Source organism: Passer montanus, unplaced genomic scaffold (genome assembly GCF_014805655.1).
Source record: "Passer montanus isolate IOZ18808 unplaced genomic scaffold, ASM1480565v1 scaffold17, whole genome shotgun sequence".
Lineage (NCBI taxonomy): Eukaryota > Metazoa > Chordata > Aves > Passeriformes > Passeridae > Passer > Passer montanus.
In genome coordinates this window covers 11,787,401-11,809,138 of record NW_024364270.1, presented here as the reverse complement: position 1 = coordinate 11,809,138, position 21,738 = coordinate 11,787,401, and the positions used below count along the sequence as shown (strand labels likewise).

Genomic DNA, 21,738 nt, shown 5'->3' with positions numbered 1-21,738 from the left:
CACCTTAGCTACACCTTCAGAAACTTCCAAGTAAATTGAAATACTGTCCTTGCATGGCCTTTCCTTGAGAGGGTTTTAATTTACTTCATTTTAAGCTTTGCTTTTCAGTTCTTCTAAAATTACTGATATGCTCTATGTTACCAAATTCTCTAAGTAACAGCAAAAGGATATATGGTCACTGAGCCAGCTCTGGTCACCTTCACTGAGATGCCTTTAGCAAGGGCCTGGTTTTGTGATTGTTGTTTTTATAGTGCTTGAGTTGAAGTTTTATGTGTTCTGACATTTGTGACAGTGCTGATACCGATGAAGAAAGACACGTTTTCTCTTTTATTTAGCAAAGCTGAGCAAGAGCAGACTGCTGCTTTTTGTGTGACCTTGTAAATACTGACATGAGAATGCACAAAGATAGCAGTATCTGTAGCTGAGGGGTAGACCAAGGTTAACATTGTCAAAGAAGCCAAAGGAAGTAGCTCAACTGTCAGAGCAGTAGTTATTTATAACAGCACACTTGAAATGGGTAATTCTGTATTTCTTCAATGAATTTAAAAGTTTCCTATAGGTCTTCTGCACACTGAGGAAAAATAATGCATTCCACAGTGTAGGGTAGGGTTCTGCTCCAGTGTAACATGAACAGCTCTGTGCTACTTAGGTGCCTTGGTGACTGGATGTCACACAGACACACAAAGGCATTCAGGGCATGACAGCAGGCAATGAGGATTTATCTCTGCTTGACTTGAAACAGTGTTTCACTTTTATTTCAGTTGTTCTAAAAAAATGTAAAAGAATAATTGGAACTTCTGAAAATGTTATCATCTCAGCATACAAGCTACCTATTTTCTACAAAACAAGATAGACTAGTCTTTCTGATGAACTGATTAAATGGTAGATTAAAAGCAGCTCCTGGGAAAGATGTGCTGGTCCATAGGGGAAAACCCCTATATATAACATGGTCATCAAATTTGGCATAGTTTGTGACATACTTTTGTCTTAACCTTGAAATTGGTGGAATTAACCTCATGTTGCCAACTGACACTGTTACAATTTGGTTATTTTTGTTTTAGTGTTGATGTTGCATCTTTGGGAGCATTCAGCTCTGTTATTTTTATACTTGCTGGGAGCCCTGCTTGTGCAGGTGCCCTAAGTTGGACAGCAGGGACAGAGAGGTTGCATTTGCATGGCATGAAGGAGGTGCTGGAGGCTCCAGATGTAAATGACAGTTTTCAGATTGTTTTCTGTCTGTCACCAGAATTGGGCCTGTTGTGTTGTAGGAGGGAAGCAATTGAAAAACACTGCCAGCAGCAGGTGCTTGCATATATTTTCCCCAATCAGCTATGTTTTTCCTATTGATAAATATTCTAAATGTGAAGAGAATTCACATCTTGTCAGCCCAGGCTACATCTTCCTTTGCATGATGCCTCATTCTAACAGCTTGTCAGGTCCTATATGGTAAAAAAAATACCTTAATTTCAAAACTGTTCAAATTAGTCTTAAAGACACTGGAGACAAATTTCACTTCCAGGGTTTTTTTTTTCCAAATAATAAGCATTATGTGGAGTCTACACCAAAGAAGAGGTTCTGAAATGATCCTGGGAGCAGAGACAAGGAAGTGAAAAATTAAGCTGGTGAAAAATTGCTAGTAATAAAAAGAGGCAAGTTAATACAAATATAGATTAATGCCTAGCAAGAGTCTATCACTTCAGGTTTAGTCTTACTGACTGCATTAGTATTGTGTTTTAGCTAGTCTAGGCTGAGGTTTCAGTTTTCCTGGGATATCTGTAGGAATGTGAATTGGTTTTCATAGTACAATGCAGTGTTGTACTAGAAATCTCTTCATCAGAAAAGCAAGTTAGTGCATCTGCATGATACAGCACTGGACAGAAGTAAAGCTTTGGTCCTGGCAACAACACTCATGGCAGCCTGACGTGGTCTGGCCCCTGAATAAGGCTGGTGAAGAGCTACCCCAGGCAGACAGAGCTGCATCCCTTCCCATCCTACCTAAGGATGGTCAGGCAAGACTGGCTCAGCTGGGAGAGGTGCCCTAAGGCTCTGATCCTGGAAACAAGAGGGACACATTTCCCCAGTGCCCTCCTGGGGCCACTGAGCTGTTTAGCTCCAGTGAGCAGCTGGATGTGTGCCCCCAGCACATGCATTTGTCAGTGGGAGCCATTGCAGGGGTTTTCTGTAATCCATTTGAGGCTTTTCACTGTGATGTTAAATCTCAAATAAATAAAAATAATAATGTTTTAAAAAGCCAAGAAGCAATTTTAGTAGACTAAATCACTTTTTTAAGGATGCAGCAAATAGTGGCCCTGCAGCAGGGAAAGCAGTACAGCTGGGCAGCTCTGGGGGAGGGCTGGAGTGACAGCAGAAGAAAGTGCTGATTTTGCTGCAGCACACCATTGCATCAATTCCACTGCCAGTGGCACCACCTTTGCTCTCCCATTCTGAAGGATTGTAAACAATCCTAAATCTAAACAATCCTAAAGGCTTCCACTAGCAAACCTATGAAGCATGAGGTTCCTGGTAAAATATTAGGGTGTAGTTCATTGTGCAAGCCACTGCATACAGAGCACTCCCCACATGATGAGGATGATGGTAGTGCATAATCTCCAAAACCTGTGCCATCTTTCAAGTTAATTAACTAATACAGTTACAGGAATCTAATTAAATTTAACCAGATTTTGAAAAAGCCAAAGGAGTTGATTAGAGTTCTGAATATTCTGTAGTTAATGCAGACCAGTTGTGCTTTCTGGATGAGGAAGCAAAGGTAAATAGAATGAACAAAATGTTCCAGTCAGAATGTGAGATGTTGGGACAGACATTAATACATTGCTTTGACCTTGCATGTATCTTATTTCCTCTCCTTTTGTTCTGATTTTGTTGCTGTGTGTGCTAGATGTTTTTTCTTTTGCTTGTGCCTCACAGGCTTCCTGTGTGTTTACTTTAGCAGATTTGTCCTCTCTGATCTGTATAGTACTCAGTTTCATCCCATTCAAATCCCCCATTCAAAATATTTTTCTTAAAGTTCCAAAGATGATAAAAGCTTCCAAATTCACCTACAAAACCATTAAATAATAATTGGCATTAGATACCTTATCTGTGTAAGTCATTGCTTACCTCTTCCCTAACTTTCCTTTCTATATATTTGTGTTCAATTCCTCGGCTTAAACAAATTAATTCCTTGCACTTCATTAGTGATTCACTACCAGCTATGGGATAGAGATGGACTAAACTTACCTGTCTGTCTCTTTGAGTTAGCTCATCCAATGGAAACTTTTTGGAAAAAAAGTTATTATTTGAAAGTAGCACGACCTGGTAGGAGCAAATAGTTAGGAGCACAAGGCAGGAGAAGAGTCAGTGTGGTTTTATCTGACAGAGGCTTGGAGTTGTACAGGGTTAGGTATAACAAGCTGCACTCTGAGATAGAAGGAAGTGGGGACAAAAAAGGCTTGCTGAAATTTCAGGTTGCCTTCAACATGGAAGGCCCATGCCTTTGTTCTAGGAGCATAATTTAAACAAGTATTATTCAGGCTATTCAAGGGTCTGGGGAGGAGGGGGTAGCAATGACAGACAAGCCTTGAAAGAATCACAGGAATTTTGGATGGAGGAAAGGGAAGGAGGGAATCCACGTGACAACAGACAAAGAAATCTTCTTTAGTATTAGTCAACATAAATAACTAACACCATGCCAAAGGTTAAAAAATAATGCCAGGTTGCAGCAGGAGTTGTAGATATTTTATAAACTGAAGTTGCAAGACAGTTACTCCAATGTGCACTAAGACTGGAATTCTAATCAACACTTTCTTCTTAGAATGTTAATAATAATAAATTGCTTTTGTGGGTTTTTCTCTAACAGTTCTGCTACAGAAAGAGATGAGTGGTTAGAAGCTATCTCCAAGTCGATTGACGAATATACAAAAAAGAGAATCACATTTAATCCGAGCAAAAGTCTTGAAGAGGTACATCCCACCATTATTGTTGGTTTGTTCCCTTTTTGAATATAAAGTTTCCTGACAGGTGCTTAGAGAAACAAGAGGTATTCCATGACAAATAATAAAGCAGGATGGTAAATAATTGAACAGATGGTAGAACAGAATATTTCATAGTGTTATCTACTTCATAAATTTAAAATTATTTTCTTCCAAAAAAACCCATCAATGTTCACAGCTCTCTGTAGCCTTGTGCACAGAAAGATGAAATGAAAAGGTTTATTTTAAAATAAAGCAGCTGTTGATCCAAGTAGGCTGGTAAAGCTTGAAAGTCATTAAATGCATCTCTGTTGTCAGGCTTGCATTATAATGGTCACTGATGAAATAGTAGATAACATTTGAGACCACGACAGTTTATCAGAGACAGCTTTCCAACACCATTAGCACTGTCTTATAATTACTGATGAATATTGGTTGTATTTCTCCTCACTGAATGTCGTGCTATTGTGCCTATGTTCTCTCAGGCAGATGCAGAGAAACAGGAAGAGGACAGTCCTCTGGGATCAAAGGCTCCCATCTGGATCCCTGACACGAGAGCCACGATGTGCATGATCTGTACGAGTGAATTCACGCTGACATGGAGGAGGCACCACTGCAGGGCGTGTGGGAAGGTTGGGTGATTTTGAGGTTACCTTTTCAGTTGGTCATTCAGGTTCCTTGTGGAACCTTCAGGTGGAGCCTTATCACCCCAACCACTCTTCTAAGCAACCCTGTACTGTGACACAATTTTGTGGGTTGGAACCAACATGTTGGGGTTGGTGGTTTGGGGACTGGGGTTTGGGTTTTTTTGACAGGTGTTATGACAGACCAAATTCAAACTTCAACATGCTACATGTTAGTTATTTTGCATTCTGGAGTGCTATTTATGGTTATTTTGCAATTACATAATACCCACAAATGTTAGCTGAAATGAAGTGTCTTCTAATTTTCATAAGATAAATAATGGTTTTTGATTTTAAGTTAGTACCAACCTTCTTTTATATTTACACTTACGAAAGCTATATCTAATAAACTTTATCTTTCTTCTTTTAATCCAGTGGGAATACAAAATTAGAATGCAATGCAGTTGAGAATCTGCATTGTAAAGAAATCATCAAGAGAGCAATAGCTTTTTTACGATTTCAAAAACTTTATGCTTGAAACAGTTCAATAACACAGTAAGCTTGTTCTATTTTAATGGATGATTAACGTTGGCTTATTGACTCCTAATTCACTGATTTTTAAATTTAATTTTTAATTTTTATCATTTAAATTTTTATCATTTAGAGGAGGAAAAGACAGCATGTTGGGCATAAAGACAAGGGGAAAAGCCAAGATCTTAAAACATTTGCACTGTAAAATAATGCCTGTTTGAAGTTTTTATGGGCTTAAAAGTGCTGAAGTGAATATCTTTGGGTATTTGGTGATTTACAGGGGCACATCATGTACAATAATGCTTTTATCTGTTTCTACCTTGTTTCCAGATTGTCTGTCAAGCTTGTTCATCAAACAAACATGGCTTAGACTATATGAAAAACCAGCCAGCTAGAGTATGTGATCATTGCTTCAGGGAGCTACAAAAGCAAGGTAAAGAAAACCTTCACAAACTGTGTCTTACTTTTGTGGCCTTTATACCATGGTATGCGTGTGCCTCATCTTTACTGCTAGGTTTGAGTACTTAATTCTGCTTGTGCCTGAAAAATGATAGGCACATTCTAAGATTCTGAGATTCTAAGCCGAGTACTTAATTCTGCTTGTGCCTGAAAAATGATAGGCACCTGAGATTCTAAGCTAAACAAGCTTCTGTGGAGCAAGTTAGGAAATGAATTTGCAGTACATTGGCTCTTTCTTCCAGAAACATGTGTGTCTTTACCCTGTGGTAATGACATGTAACTTATGTTGCTTTGCTTTTGAGGTAACAAGTGATAGATTGCTTTTCATTAATCACAGGGTACAAGTGTACATTAGAGTCCTACCACTTTATCCTGACCTCCCAGGGCTTCATGTGTACTTTTACACTCTGTAACTTGTATGTCTGTAAACCATTTTTGCCAGCTAAGCTGCTGAGATGGCTAAAGTTCTGGAGTTCTGTAGAGACAAAGGCCCTAATCTTTCTGAAGCTGAGTCTCTTCAGTTCTATAAACTGACCTCAAGCCACTTTCAAACCTCAGCTCATATAGAATTCAAGAATTTTACATATCTGCACCTCATTTCTGAAAACAAACTCCTAACCATTGCCTACTGAAAACTGGCAATACAGAATTCAAAATAAAACACCACAGCTAGAGCAGTTTTCACTGGAACACTTTCAGAGAATGTGGTGCCTAGTGGAAGACAATGGCTGGATAGCCTAATGGTAATAACATTTGCTTAGAGAGGAGGTCCAGGCTCAGTGTCCTCATCCTGAGAAAACTCTAGTACATCTCTTTGAAGAAGTTTCTTATCATTTTCTGCAGAAACAAGCGTAAAATCAATGGAAGCACTTCCCAGTGAGATGGGAATCCAGTCCCATCTCACAAGACTTGCTGTGAACTAAGTGAAATACTCAAGTATAAAGTACACAAATGAGCTGTAGACAGACTGAAAGCTTTCTGGTCCCCTTCCCTCAACAGAGGCTCCAGTGTGACACAAGCTCTCTGGGGTATCAGGAAATCTGTGGTGCCCGGTGAAATGCTAAAGCTCTGGATCCCAGGGGGTGACATTTCTAATGGGGGTGCAGAAAGCAGCATGGATAATCCAGTCCAGTGTGACACAAGCTCTCTGGGGTATCAGGAAATCTGTGGTGAAATGATAAAGCTCTGGATCCCGGGGAGTGACATTTCTAATGGGAGTGTAGAAAGCAGCATGGATAATCCAGAAATGACAGTGGGAGCCTGCAGTGATGGGAAGGGCTCTGTCTGAAGCACCTGCAGGTGTCTGTGCTGGGCACTAGAGGCTGCTGTGCTGCAGGCCATTGCAGCTGCCTGAAGCTGGGAAGAGGGCTGGGGAGCAGGTGCACTGCAGCTGGCAGCCACATTGTTCTTCTGCTCTTCTCATTATCTCAGAGCCTCACCGAGTTCAGGGCCAACTCTAGAAGTAGACTTTATGAAACCACTCATTCCTAGTGCAGCTGTATCTGCTCTTCTCATTATCTCAGAGCCTCACCGAGTTCAGGGCCAACTCTAGTGAAACCACTCATTCCAAGTGCAGCTGTAAAAAAAAGTGGTGGCTGTTGCTAGAAAAAGGCGTTTTGAAGAGGTGAAGTGTTGCATAAGTCTTCCAAGAGAGATAAGTAACTGCCTGTGGCAGTGGAGAAAGACAGCACATACTGGGAAATGGGAATGTCCAGAAGTGTATGTGTGCTGGAAGAGGAACATCACTCTTGAAAAAGGTTGAGAAGTTAACAGGTGTAGAGAATTGAAAGATAAAGTACAGAAAACATAGAGGACAGCTGCAAAAATTTGCTGAGATTTTGAAGACTTAATTTTCACCCTCTTTATGAGCAAAGGAAGTTCAACATCCAGAAAACAGACTTTGAAACAAACAAGACCAATTTGTTTAGTTTTAAACTTCTTGTGGTTTTTTCAGTATGATTGTGATTTGGGGGATTCTAACTCATGGTGTTTATGACAACACTAAAAAGTTAATTCAGTGCTGAATTTAACATGATTAGGTGTTACTGTTGTAACCCTGTAATCTGAATAAAAATGCCATCTGCTCTTAAGAAGAAGAGTCCAAGATATTAATTGCTTGTGTTTAGTCATCTGTGACATGAAATCAATATATTAATTCTGTGCATTTTAGATAACCAGTGCACTCCCAAGAGCGGATCCCCAGTCAACCATAAATCTCCATCAAGTGCCTTGTCAACGGTATTGCAAAGTATTCCCTCTGGAAGAAAGCAGAAAAAAATTCCTGCAGCCCTCAAAGAAGTAAGCATTGGTCAAAAGTGGTACCTTCTTGGTATTATATCATCAGTATTAAGAGAGGGGGAAAAATCCTTATTTTAACCATCTTACCTAGAATCAAGAGTCAAAATATGTCTCTGAGGTTTGGGCCTTAGTTTTAAATAGGCAGGGATATGAACAATGAAGCACTGTGTAAACTGCATAAACACCTGTGAGACTGTGATTCAGAGCTATAGTTAAAATTGTAATTTCTTTCTTGCTTCTCTGTGTTTTCCCCGAATTGTGATTTATCACTGTACCAACAGTCAATGACAAGATTCCTACACCAACTCAGCTCTTGGTTTATGATTAGGAAGGGTAGAGTAACCATACTTACTGTAGGTCTTGGGAATGGGAGGAAGTGATTTTTCAGCAGGTTTGCTGATGACACCAAGCCGTGTGTTGCAGTCCACACACCAGAGGGAAGAGATTCCATCCAGAGGAACCTGGATAGGCATGAGAGATGGGTCTATGTGAACATCACAAAAGTCAACAAGTCCAAGCCAAAGGTCCTGCATGTTTGTCAGGGAAATCCCAAGCACAAATACAGGCTGAGTGGAGAAGGGATTGATGCCAGCCTTGGACAGAAAGAGCTGGGGCTGTTTGTGGGTTAAAAGATCGACATAAATTGACAATTTGCCCTTGCAGCCCAGAAAACCAGCTGTGTCCTGGGCTGCATCCAAAGCAGCGTGGCCAGCAGGGTGAGGGAGGAGATTCTGCCCCTCTGCTCTGCTCTGGTGAGACCCCACCTGCAGTATAACTGTAGGGTCCCCAGTGTAAGAAGGACATAGACCTGCTGGAATGGGTGCAGAGGAGGGCTACTAAGTTAAGGGGGTGCTGAAGCACCTCTCCTAACAGAACAGGCTGAGAGACTTGGGATTGTTCAGTCTGGAGAAGAGAAGGCTCCAGGGAGATTTTGGAGCATCCTTCCAGTACCAGAAAAGGGGCCTACAAGAAAGCTGGAGAGAGACTTTTTACAAGGGCATCATGTAGTGCTAGGACAAGGGGGACCCTTCATAAGTTGAAGGAGGGTGGGTTTAAATTAGATACCAGGAAGAAATTCTTTACTATAAAGGTGGTGAGGAAATGGAACGGGTTACCCAAAAAGAGGCTGTGTATGGACTCTCCATCCCTGGAAGTGTTCAAGACCAGACTAGATGGGGCTTTAAGCCATCTAAGCTCTAAGGGAAGGTGTCCCTTCCCATGACAGAGGAGTTGAAATGACATAATCTTTAAGATCTCTTCAAAGCCAAACCACTCTGATTCCATGATTCTTCTTACATAGGAGTCTGTGTTCTCCAGCTATATGTTTTCCTCAGCATTTCAGCTCTCTCTTGTCCTGTTGTATCCAACTTGAGTTCCAACCTTCATTTACTAGAAACCTCTCTTCCAGACCAGATAGATGGTAGCAGGCAAAGTAATTTTTCTTTCATCCACCTGAGTTAGTTAGCAACATTAACCTGAGATCGGGTAAGAATTTCAGTCTCTGACAGGCAGGGCTCTGGAAATTTGTTAAAAAAAAAATCTGTGCTGTGAAATCTTATTAGGGTTTGTTGATTCTTTTTTTTTTTCCTCTTCAGGTTTCAGCAAATACAGAAGATTCTACAATGAGTGGCTACCTACACAGATCTAAGGGCAGTAAGAAACCATGGAAACACCTGTGGTTTGTTATAAAAAATAAGGTGCTATACACATATGCTGCCAGTGAGGTAAGAGAACACATATTAGAAACTAAATATCCAATGATAAACATTGTAACAAAGTTGTTTATTCTTATGATCTAGAAAAAAGAGTTATAAAATTAGATCACCTTACACTATTTGGTCTGACTGTGATGCAGTATTTTGAAGAGGCCTAGTGAGCTCGATATCACAATACATTAATATAGCTATGTTGTCTCTGATTCTAGATCTAGCTTTGAGTACCTCTTCATTGCACACCATTGCTCAGTTGTAGGTATTTTCTGAGTCAATTGAATACATGGGAGATCTCTTTGCATGCATCACAGTACTAGTGGCAAAGGCAACATTATAAAAGTATCTTGAACGATCTTGTTCTGCAGTTCCATAAGGTATTTTGAATGCTTACAGAAGGAGTAAACTAAATCTCTTCTCCTGAAACTGTTTTCTTCAGCCTGGAGTTGTTATTTGATGTAAAAGAAATGCATCTTATGTAATGGCATTTGCTTTTTTATTTACAATGTGTAGTCCTATTGCAATGTGGAATAACCTCTAACATAAGTATATATGTATGGTACATATATATGGTATCCCAACATGTGCTGAGGATGTATTTTATTGCATCTTAGAATGTTTTCTAACATATATGGATGTATGGATCTTGGGCTTCAGGTTTTTGTATTGTTTGTTATAGTTTACTACTAGCTTTCAAGACCAAAATATTCAAAGCATCTGTTTTAAGGTATTGCTATCCCTCACTTTCTTTCAAAATGTAAAGCTCAATCTATCCTGGCCATGTAAAAGAATTATCCTTCTTCACTCCACACCACCCCTACTCTAGTTATTTCCTGGTTTGTGCTCAGATTTGTTCCTGGATTGTTCCTGCCAACCTTTATTTGAGAACTTCTGAATTATGTCTAAAACCTGTGATGTTGTTTCCACTACAGCATTGGCAGTACTAAAAATAAAACCCAACCCAGGTAGATCTAAAAACAGCTTGTAGAAAACAATTACTTTTGCATCAATTAGAAAATAATTTCAGAGCATTGTGTCTCTTATGGCCTTTGCAAAGGAAACTTTGGCAGAGGTAAATAAGGAGCAAAGTCTGTGACAGTCACATTAAATTTTCTTTTGCTTTGTTCCTCTGAGATACCAACCTTACAGAGTAGCTTCAGTTTGCAGTTCACAATCACAAAATTAACTCTTTCCTATTTTCTTCAACTGAGGAATATCCATCCTTAGTTTTCATCTTGGTGAGCCATTGCAGGAGACATTATTTAGAGAGTCTAAAGGGAAGGTGTGGTGTTGCCTTGGCCACTTAAGCTACTTATATTTGTTCCAAGTGATAGAAAGATCAATGGTAAAGAAATCACCTATTAGTGGTATGAAGACCTGAGACAGTAAAACAGATTGTTCAGTCTTATGTGACTCTTTTCCAATATCAAGAAATGCTGCTGTCACAGGACACTTCTGTTTCACTGTAGAGGCAATTACCAAAGTCTTCACCTGATGTGTCAGTGTTTATGTAAATTTGGGAGATGCTAGCTTTATTTTTTCTTCTGTTCATAAGCATTGCAGGACCTTGTCCTCAATGCCTTCCACAATTTTGGAACTTGCACAGGATAGAAATACTGCTTTTTTTCTTTCCAAGTATTCTGTGTATTGCATTCATTAATAAAAAGACGAGAGTATTAAAAAAAAAGTAACTGAGGTAAATGGGGAAGTCTCTTTTCTAGTCAACAATTAGTGAACACTCAGCAACATGTTTTCCCCTATCCTTTAATTTCCAGCAAAAGATAGTGAGATAAGTTTAGCCATTTGAAGTTTGGATTTTGACTTCAGTGCTTGGGAGCACCGTTTGCCTCTGTAGCTCCTCCTTTTAGCATACTGAGTGCAGTTAAGAGCATCCCACTTCACTTCTGAGCTTGCTGGAGAGAGCCCTGGGCTTGATGGGCCTCTGCTCTGCTGCCAGGTGGTGGCTGATCTGTTGATACAAGAAGTCCTTGCCAGGCAGAATGATGGCACCATGCAGTGAAAGCCAAGGTAGATGCTATCAGGGAAATGAAAAGAGGATCAGTGATGTCAAAGTCTGTGAGGTTTTATTTCCTGTCCCCTGACTCATGCCTGGAGAATATAAAAAGCAGCATTCTGTGCGTGTATGTTTATAACAATTTATTGTATTGCCTGCTGCAGTGGTATGGTGTATGAAATCTAAATGCATGCCTCAGTATGTCTTATAAGCTCTAATTTTGTATTTTTTCCTTTTTTTCCCTATTACATAGGATGTGGCAGCATTAGAGAGCCAGCCTTTACTTGGATTCACCGTCAGTGAAGTAAAAGGTGAAAACTCAGAGTCTAGAGTGTTCCATTTACTGCACAAAAACACTTTATTTTACATATTCAAGGCAGATGATCCCCATTCAGCTCAAAAGTAAGAAACTATTTGAATTCATTTCTGTTACATATTTCTAGAAAATTCAGAAGTAGTGAATGTTAATATTCGCAGATTAAGCATATATATAAAAGATCTATGTTATATCATAAGTAAATGAAAGTTTTAAATTACTTAAACACAAGGTTCTGGTTTCATTAGGGCTTCTGAAATGAAGGAAGCAGACTCTCTTCTGCAAAAGACCGAGTGTAGAATGAGAAAGTCAAAGACAGAATAAGAAACCTTTCTTTTTCCTTGTCCATTCCTCTCACCCTGGTCTACTCAGGTGAAAATTGAATGTTACCTTTGGATAAATCCAGAAGATGTTTTTAATAATTAACTGATATGCTTCTTTTTTGATTTCACCTGTTCATATTAGTTAATCAATATATGGCAGTGAAAAATAAAGCGACATTAAACTTGGGGGCCAAGGTTTGAAGTGTGTGAGCTGATCCCCATGGGCACCTTGGCATGCACTCAGACCAGGAGCTGGCATTCAAAGAGCATTCAAGATGTTTCATTTCAAGTCCTGTGTGAACTTGGAGTCATACTTATCAAGCTATGTATTATGTCAGCTTCATGTAAAATAACCTGGAAGCTTGGTCATTAACCAGTAGGAAACATTAATAACATGATATATAAAGTAAACTAGGAACAAGCAGAGAAGGAATACATGTAAGCTATCTTTCTTACATGCCTCTCTTATCTGACTGGTTTCACTGCAGTTTCCCCAAAGGAATTTTACATTATTAAATAGATTTGATGCATTTACAAGTCCATTATTAGTACTTAGACATTCAAATAGATGCAGGTTTCATTTTCTGCAAATAGGAACATTCTAAAAACAAAGAAGGTATCCAATACAAAGAAAATTTTCAACAGCTGAGAACGTGCTTAATGACACTTCTCTACAAAAGAAAATCTGGAAGTCTTTATTTGATTTTTGGGAGTATTTTGTGCAGATGTGCATAAATGTTTCTTTGTTAATTAAGATGCTATCCTGTTGTTTCCCCTGTGTCCTCATTTGTACTATATAAAACGAACAAAAAACCCCCCAGGCATTCAATAGGTTTATTTTTCTACTCAGACAATGGCTTTTCTCATCAGAAGAAAGCTTGAAATTGAACATAGTGTATTTTAGGAATAACATTAAGTACTTTGAATTTCAAGCTTTCTCCAAGTATTTAATATCCCTAGGAGATTTATGCTGAACCATCAGAATAAATGCTGCTTTTACAGCATTAAAAGGAAAAACAAAAACATGCTGTTGGTCTGTTTGCATCAGTGGACACTATTTTCTCCTGATAGTACCAAAGAAATACCTGATCTCTTTGTCTAAGTACAGTAATAAATTTTAACAGATGGTTACATTTCAATGTGGTTTTAAGTTCCAGTTCTGTGTTCAGTGCTTAAGCTGTTTATGAATTTATTTCTTTTTTGCATTTGTATTCTACTTAAGATGGTTTTAATGTATACACAACAGTAGAAAATACAAAAAATATTACTAAAAAATAAGATAGATGTTTGAGCTGTGTGCAGACATGCGTGAGCACTAATACATGATTAATATGTTCATGCCAAAAGCTTGAATTCAAAGAACATGCACACAGTTACAAAATTAAATGCTCAGGGCAAAGAAGAGCCAGCATCTGTGACTATGTTTAGATACCCTGTGAATACCAAGACAGTTTGAATTTCCATGATAAAGATAATTACAGTCTTTGTTTCATTCAGTTCTTCCAAGATTTGCACTCAGGAAAAAAATGCTCATTATGTGGGCCTCTTACTTTTACATACAAACAGTTCATCCCTCACTCAGAAAACAGAACTATTTGGTTCTGTAGCATTGGAGTGCTTCAGGAACATTAATTTTTGCATTCTTGAGAAGCTGAGGATGTTTATTACCCTCCTAACAAGTAGGAAAAGAAACCATGGCTATAGGGAATAAAAGTATATGAATATTAACTTTGAATTTCCTGTCTGAGAAACCTTGGATCAGCTGTTAGGGACTTCCCCCTGTGCCCTCTTGCCCTTCCCTGCCTTTCCATGTGCCATGTGCCCTCCTCCCTCAGCCCCCCAGTCCTGGCCTTTTACCTGCTGCAGAAGCAGAGAGCAGGGTTATGCCCATGGCTGCCTCAGGTACAGCCTTGTCCTGATTCCTCCCAGATCACGTTTGCAGTGAAAAAGAGAAGGGAGTATTGGGGATTTTAAAAGGTATGCAGAACCTTGGCATGGCCTACTTTTTGAGCATTTGATTTCCCAGCTTCACCTATGCTTTGTGCATGTTATTTCAGTATAGGAGAGGTACAAAAAAAAGCTTCTATGGGATGGCCTGGACCAGGCAGCTGTGTGTGTTTGGACTCATTGGATAGGTTTTGGTGTTTGCACTCACAGACCAACTGGATGTATGATGTTCCTTCTTGTGTGAATCTGCAGCTCGTGACAGGATTGAGATTTATTCTTTTATCAGCTACTTCCTAACAGTGTTTAATTTTCCAACAGGTGGATAGAAGCTTTTCAAGAAGGCACTGTATTATAGCAGTGTCAGCATTGTGTCTGCAAGTTTAAAGGAAAATATCTAAGGATGGTGATAAAACACCTACAGCAACTGTTCAAAGAAACAGAATCCTGCCATCGCAACCTATACAAAATTGTATATTTGTCAGGATTAGGAGTTGTTGCATTTTTAGTGTAAAATAATATTTTTCTAAAGAATTGTATGTATTTCTGTGTTGATACAAAATGTGTTATTTATTAAATTCCAGTGTTTACTTAAATGGGCAGAATTATTTCTGCATTGAAGTCCAAAGTGTCCTCAGAATGGCAGATTGTTGGTCAACAGATTCATAAACTTTGTGCTTTATTAAAAAAAAACACCCACAAACCAGACTTGTTGCAGTTGTACATTTCCTCGTGATTTGTGTATAGGTTCTTGAGTTGCTGATGTTCACTTTGCAATTTAGCAAGAACAGATTGGTATAGGAATTTCACAGATTTGGGATCTTTGTTGACTATGTAAGCTCCTTTGTGAGAAGTTGTCTGATATTGATGCTCCTTTCCTTGAATGGCAGTTGAAATCTTGCATACCAGTACATTAAAACAGTACAACAAATTCTGTGTCACAAAAACAAAATACGGTTCAATTATTAAAAAACAGAAAAGGGAAAAATATTTTAAAAAACAGTTTGCAATTACAGGGATAAGGCACTAGAGCTGTTACAGTACTACAGATGCCAAGGAGACTAAGTGAGTTATTTTCCAGCAATTGCAAGATGAATTGTCTTTTTATGTTTCCAGTAATAATTCAAACAGAGTAAAAATACATTTTTGATAATCAAAAATGAGATATCTTATTTGTTTCAAAACTTCATGTCAAATGAGTTCTGTACACAGTATGAAACACTGTATTGTATAAATTATTGTTCAAAGAACAGTAAACAAATATGTGCACCCTTCTCTCTGAAAATTTTAAAACTATTTTATGTTTAAATATTATGTTTAAACTGGAATTGCCATACCAAGACAGCAGAGCTTTTTTAGTGCAGAAGGCATTGAAAATGCATACCATTCTTTGAAATACCTTTTGTTTACAATATGATTTGTTCTGTTTGACACTTTAAAATAGAATTCAGCTTTTGGTGTTTGGGTTTTGGGATTTTTTTCTTAAAGAAAATCATTGGTATACCTCATTAGGAAATACTTACTGATTCTGGTGCATTTATTCTATTTAACTTCTAAAAAATGTTAACACTGTAATAGTATAAATGGAACTAGAACTATGAAACCCACATGAAAGGAAGCCATTTTTATGTCAAATGCAATGCATATGTAATCAGTTAATTTTACTGTATGAAATACTTGTTATAGTCCCCTGAATCAAGCTACTTGTGGTGACAAAAATGAGAGCAATTAACTTTTAATTTATTGTTTGAATTCCACGTTAATATCTATTCTGTGGCCTCACAGCAGAAAGAAAAGAGATGGTAGAATAGTTAATATTCATCACAAAAAGGCCAAGCATGAAAATGCAAACCAAAATTCTCTTATTCCCTCAATATATTTCAAGGTCAGGTCCAAGATACTAACAGAGCTCTGAAGAAGCTTCATTTCCAAGAGCTTCTCTAAAGTTAGTAGTGGGCTTGGAAATTGAATTCTTAATATTAATTATACAAGAAATGTCATTGACTTCCAGCATTTCAGTAGAGTACCTTATGAATCGGACTTAAGGCTGCAGATCTGACATCCCTCAGGAATGCAAGAGATTTGACCAGATAGTGTTGGAAATGCAGTAGGAGTCTTATCAAAGCCTTTATGCTCTTTTATTTTTATACAAATGTGCTAAATGAATACTTTTCTCTTGTTATATTCACAGGGCTTTTACTTAATTTTCAAAACAACTGCTGACTGAAGCTAAGTAAATTATTACCATGTCTCTTCAGGGTGATTTCTGACATATTTTCTACTGTATCCAAAACAAAACTGGTATCAATATAACATGGATGTGATGTGTCTCTTCCAGTTTATAGTATCAAAGGGAAGAGCTTCTTCATATTTTCATAGGGCCTGCACACCAATGAAGGTGGTAAGTCATGAAGCAGGAAATGAATCAGAAATTCGGCTAGAAGCAAGCTAGTTTAATTTCAGTGTATGCTTTGATATTTTCCCTGCTGCAGAACAGAGCAATAAAAGTCAAAAACACACTGAGTAAGGTGCCCAAGTTCTGCTTCATGTGGTGTCAAACTACCTCTAGAGAATTTGGTGCAGAGGGAGAAAATAGTTTAAAGTGTTCTGTGGAAATCAGAGGACTTCTTCCAGAAGTGGTTGATCAATCAAAAAATTTGTGACATAAATTGGAACAGAGCCTTATAAAAAGTAGTATACATATTGCAGTCACATTCTGTGTGAAATAAATTGTCTTTCTAAACGTGTTTGAATATTTCTTTTCCTCGCTCCTGCATTAGTGCTTTGTGTCATATGAAGAACCCACAACACAAGCATTTTCATAACATTTTCAGATGGTTGCTTTTCAAACTTGCCCTATTTCCCCAGATCACCTCTCAATTTGATTCATTACCATCAAAAGTAAAATATTCACGTCTTGATTTGGCTAAACACTAAAACAAGATCAGAAGTTTTTAGACACTTGCTACCTCTTCTTATAAAAATCTATAGTTTGTAATCAACTTAAGATTGGTTAGTAGAACATGAGACAAACACTAGCATTGAATATTAGTTCTAACATTTTTATTCATAGATAAATTAAAGCTTCTAGGATCTTGAATTCTCATTAACTTAAAACTGTGTGCCCAAAGGACTTAAAACAATCTAAGCGGCTGTGGAACATATTTTACTAAATATTTTGTGCATGGAAACTCAATTACTCAACGATGTTTATTACATCATAAAGTAAAGAGATGTCTGGAAAGACACATTCAGTGCATTTGTTTCCTGTAACTGCTGTCCCCTATTTACCATCCAAATAGGATTTTATTTGGAGCAGTCCTAAATCATACTGTCTAAATGGAAGAATAGAATTTTTATTTTGTAATTTAGTTTAAAAAAACAGTTTAAAGTTGTAAATATTCCTGTGGATATTCATCATTTTTGTATAAATAAATTCACATTATTTGAGTCTGCATCTTTTCTTTTAATACTTTCAGGTATTATGTAATTTGTGTGTTCAATGATTTTCAAACAGCAGAATTTGTTGCTGTTACCTGCACATCACTCTTACTTTAAAAATCATCCCAGAGAATTAAAGGGGTTAAGTCTGTGTGAAGGTCAGATGAAGGGTGTTACATTAATAAATCCTTTTGCAAAAATGTAGTTCTGCTGTGTCAGTCAAAGTATGCCTGAATCACAGCTTCTGTTGGCCTTGGGTCCTGCACGTGGGTCAGAACAGCCCCAGCAGGCTTGGGGCAGGCAGAGTGTCTGGGAAAGGACCTGGGGGTGCTGCTCAACAGCAGCTGAAACTGAGCCAGCAGTGCCAAGAAGGCAATGGCATCCTGGCCTGGGTCAGCAGTGCTGTGGCCAGCAGGGCCAGCGCAGTGACTGTCCCCGTGCACTCGGCACTGGTGAGGCCACACCTCAAATGCCACATTCAGTTCTGGGCCCCTCACTGCAAGGAAGGCTCTAAGGTGCTGGAGCATGTCCAGAGAAGGGCAAGGGAGCTGGGGAAGGGCGGCTGAGGGAGCTGGGGGTGTCCAGTCTGCAGAAAAGGAGCCTTGGGAAGACCTTGCTGATCTCTTCAGCACCTGAAAGGAGGCTGTAGCCACGTGCTCAGCTTCTTCTCTCAAATAACAAGGAACAGGACAAGAGGAAATGGCTCCAAGTTGCAACAGGGGAGGTTTAGATTAAATACTAGGAAAAACTCTTCATCCGAAGGGTTGCCAAGCGCTGGCACAGACTGCCCTGGGAAGCAGAGGACTCACCATCCCTGGGGGTATTCAAAAGGTGGGCACATGTGGCACTTTGGGACATGGTTTAAGTGGTGGACTTAGAAGTTGCTGGGCTAAAAGTTTGGCTCAATGATTATCTTAGAGGTCTTTTCCAACCTAAATGATTCTTTAATTCTATAAGTATTTTAGCAGAGCATGTAAGGGAGAGATTTTTCTGTCAGGTTAGTTATGCTGCTTCCTTATATATGTTTGAAAGCAGTTTTTTGAAAATTTGCAGTAATAGCAGAAAAGGTTTTGCTTCTCTGTGTGTTGTTGATAGGGATGTATCTCTTGCAATCCTGTCTGACACAGCTACAGAGGCAAGTATGAATTGGGTCACTTGCTAAAAAAAACCAACAAAGTATGTTTTACAGGTTACAGTGACATTTCTGCTGTACAGAGGATATCAGAATACTTGGCTTAAATAAGATTTGGTGCAAATTACTTGGCATTTGTTAAATCAAACTGTGCTAAGCCCCGTCATTTAGAAACTAGATGTGCAGCTCAAGCTAGTTTGGGAAGTGACAAGTGCTATAAATTGAGAGTGCTGCAACATTTGACACTTAAAGGAATTGCTTAGCAAGTTAATTTTTCTGACTTAAAAATTCTTCACTGAGTTAATTTGCATTTGATGTTTGGGAACGTCTTTGATCAAAAAGCAAAATACTATGCTTGCAAATACTGACTGAACTAGTGATCTTGAGCTAGGGTTGATAGATACAAGTGCAGCTGTGGGACTGGGAGTGGAAAGAAAAGAGTAAAGGAATTTATAAGATAAGAGCATGCATAATTTTATTAATGTTAACACATAAATTTACTTGTATTCTTTGGCGTTTTTTTCCTATCGCTGCTCAGATGTTGATGCTTATGTCATTTGATTCAGTAGAAATTGCATTAAATTTTTTAAATTATTTTCAGATCATGAAATTGCACATACAGCCCCGGTGACCTAAATGATCTTGAAGTTGCTGCTGATCTCTGACCACAGCTTGACCATCTTCATTGAACAGGTAAAAGAGGAACAAGGGAAAGGCTGTATTTTAAGTACAAAACTCTTACTTAAAATCAAGGTAATTTAAAATAATTAGCATAAACTAAGTAAGTAGCTAACACAACTTTGGTCCAAACAGACGTTGAGCCAGAGCCAGAGCAGCAGCTGTGGCACTGGCCCAGCAGGAGCAGGCACTCATTGGCAGCCAGGCCATTGCCTACCCAAGAGCTGTCCAGGGCACTGCTGACATTTAAGGATGGAACTTGCGTCTGCCATGCAGGCAAAGCGCAGCTCTTTCAGACTCAGCTGGCTGAGCTGCTACAGTGACTGTGCAGGGCACTGTGTGTGCCTCCATCATGCCGCACGTTTCAAACCCAACCTGCCAGAGCTGCCCGTGGCTCTGCCTCAGCCAGGAGAGCCCACCAAGCTCCCCAAAGCTGTGCCGGGCACCTGTGATGTTCAGCGCTGCCTGGTCCCATTTCTCTGCAGGGAACTGCAGTGGGGGTTTGGAGATCTGTGCTCTCCACTCGATGGGCAGAACACAAGAACTGTGTTCAGTTTTGGACCCCTCACACTAAAAGGAGCATCCAGAGAAGGTCAATAAGGCTCATGAAGGGTCTTGAAAACATGCTTAATGAGGAAGGCTTGAGGGAGCTGGGTTTGTTTAGTCTCAGGAGGAGGAGGAGGCTTAGGGAGCCCCCCATGGCTCTCTCACAACTACCTGTAACAAGGCTAGAGTGAGGGGACGGACTGGTCTCTTCTACCGTGCCTATAGTGAGAAAGCCAAAGTGGCTTTAAGCGGTCCCAGCAGAGATTTCCAGATTAGAAAAAATTCTGGTTTCCGCTCGGGTGATGGGGCACTGGAACAGGCTGCCCAGGGGCGTCGGAGTCACCATGCCTGGAGGTGTCTGAAGAGGCGCCTGGATCTGGCGGTGGGTGGGTGGCGTGCTTTAGGTGTTACGGTGGCAGCAGCGCTGCCTGCACTGGGCGATCTCCAAGCTCTGTTCCAACCGCGGTGACCGTGTGCCCGCACGGCCCTGCCCGCTCGGCTGCGGGCCCGCTCCGCTCCCGGGCGGCCCCGCGCCCCCCGACCTTTCACCTACAGGAACCGCTTGCGTGTCCCGCCGCCCCGCATCCGGGCGGCGCCGCTTCCCGCGGGAGCCGGGCAGAGGAGCCGCGGGGGGAGGCGGCGGCGGGCGATGGCGATGCCCCCTCACGCTGGGCCCCGGCCCGCGCAGCCATTTTGTGCGGAGCGCCGCGGCGGGGGCGGGCACGGCGCTGGCTCCGCGAACCGGCGGGCAGGGGAGATGCGAGGGCTGAGGGGCACGGAGGGACCCCGGCGTTGCGTTGCAGCTTGGCCTCGATGCATCTCCCGAGTCCCGCGCCTCAGCATTCCCGGGGGTGACCCTGAGCTCCCCCGAGCCCCCCAGGCACTCTCTGCCTGCCGGCGGCATCACCCGCTCCTCTTGTGTATCCCTGGAGGCTCTCTGGGTTTATTCGGGTTAAGGTGGAATGTCCTGAGCAACACCCGGTATTGTTTTCTTTGGGTCAGATGACCCTGTCTCTGTTCCTGTCGCTGGGTAGAGTATTTCTTCTAAGCTGCGGACTTGGTGGAGTCTTTATTTTTTCTTTGTTGCCGTGTATTGCTTTAAGTGTAAGAAGCACGGCCTCATTCCCCAGGATGCGCTTACATTTGCAGGTTGTGGAGGGAATAGAGGAGATGCCTTGTGTTGTGCAGGTGTATTTACGCAACAGAAGAGGGAAAAAAAAGTCTTGATAGGGTTTCACCACACACTGAGTGTGTGGATATGATTCTTGAAAAACCAAGTTAGGCATTCATTCTTACGTGAAATCTCTGATTTGAAGCTCCTGGTGTCAGCAGAATGGACTTGGAAAAGTGCTGTAGCAGGAAGAGCTGCATCCACACTTGTCATGGAAAAATAAGATGGGGAAAAAATAAAGGTAGTTTTCTGTAGGACAGCTTCCTGGTTTTGGAATCAGCATTATATAAGTAGAAATAGAAGTTTCTCATCAGTGGGAAAGCATCACAATTTCTGTGCCAGTTCAGACAGTATTCATCTGGTGACTCTTTATAATTTTGTATGGGTTTTTCTGTAAGTTATTGTTCTGAATATAATTCTGTGACTGTTTTCCCCACCCCCTTTAGTCCATGATTGGCAGCTGTGGCATGAGATAGCCAGCAGAGCATTTAGCCCATGGCTTGTTGCTTGCTGTACAACTTTACTCAGGGCCAGTTGTTCAAGTCAAGTCTTAAGGTCTGTGAAATGTTTGCCTGCTTCCGTCTG

At 40.2% G+C, this 21,738-nt stretch overlaps 1 protein-coding gene across 1 annotated transcript in view; it reads left to right on the top strand.

Moving 5' to 3' along the window:
* FGD6 (FYVE, RhoGEF and PH domain containing 6) overlaps positions 1-17,635 on the top strand; it is a 72,660-nt gene extending 55,025 nt beyond the window's left edge. Inside the window, exons 15-21 of the mRNA XM_039704170.1 lie at positions 3,857-3,959; positions 4,454-4,600; positions 5,453-5,555; positions 7,752-7,879; positions 9,475-9,603; positions 11,856-12,004; positions 14,507-17,635. Of these exons, the coding sequence (XP_039560104.1) occupies positions 3,857-3,959; positions 4,454-4,600; positions 5,453-5,555; positions 7,752-7,879; positions 9,475-9,603; positions 11,856-12,004; positions 14,507-14,543 (796 nt within the window). The 3' untranslated portion in view covers positions 14,544-17,635. The remainder of the gene's footprint in view (positions 1-3,856; positions 3,960-4,453; positions 4,601-5,452; positions 5,556-7,751; positions 7,880-9,474; positions 9,604-11,855; positions 12,005-14,506) is intronic.
* Positions 17,636-21,738: the final 4,103 nt, after the last annotated feature.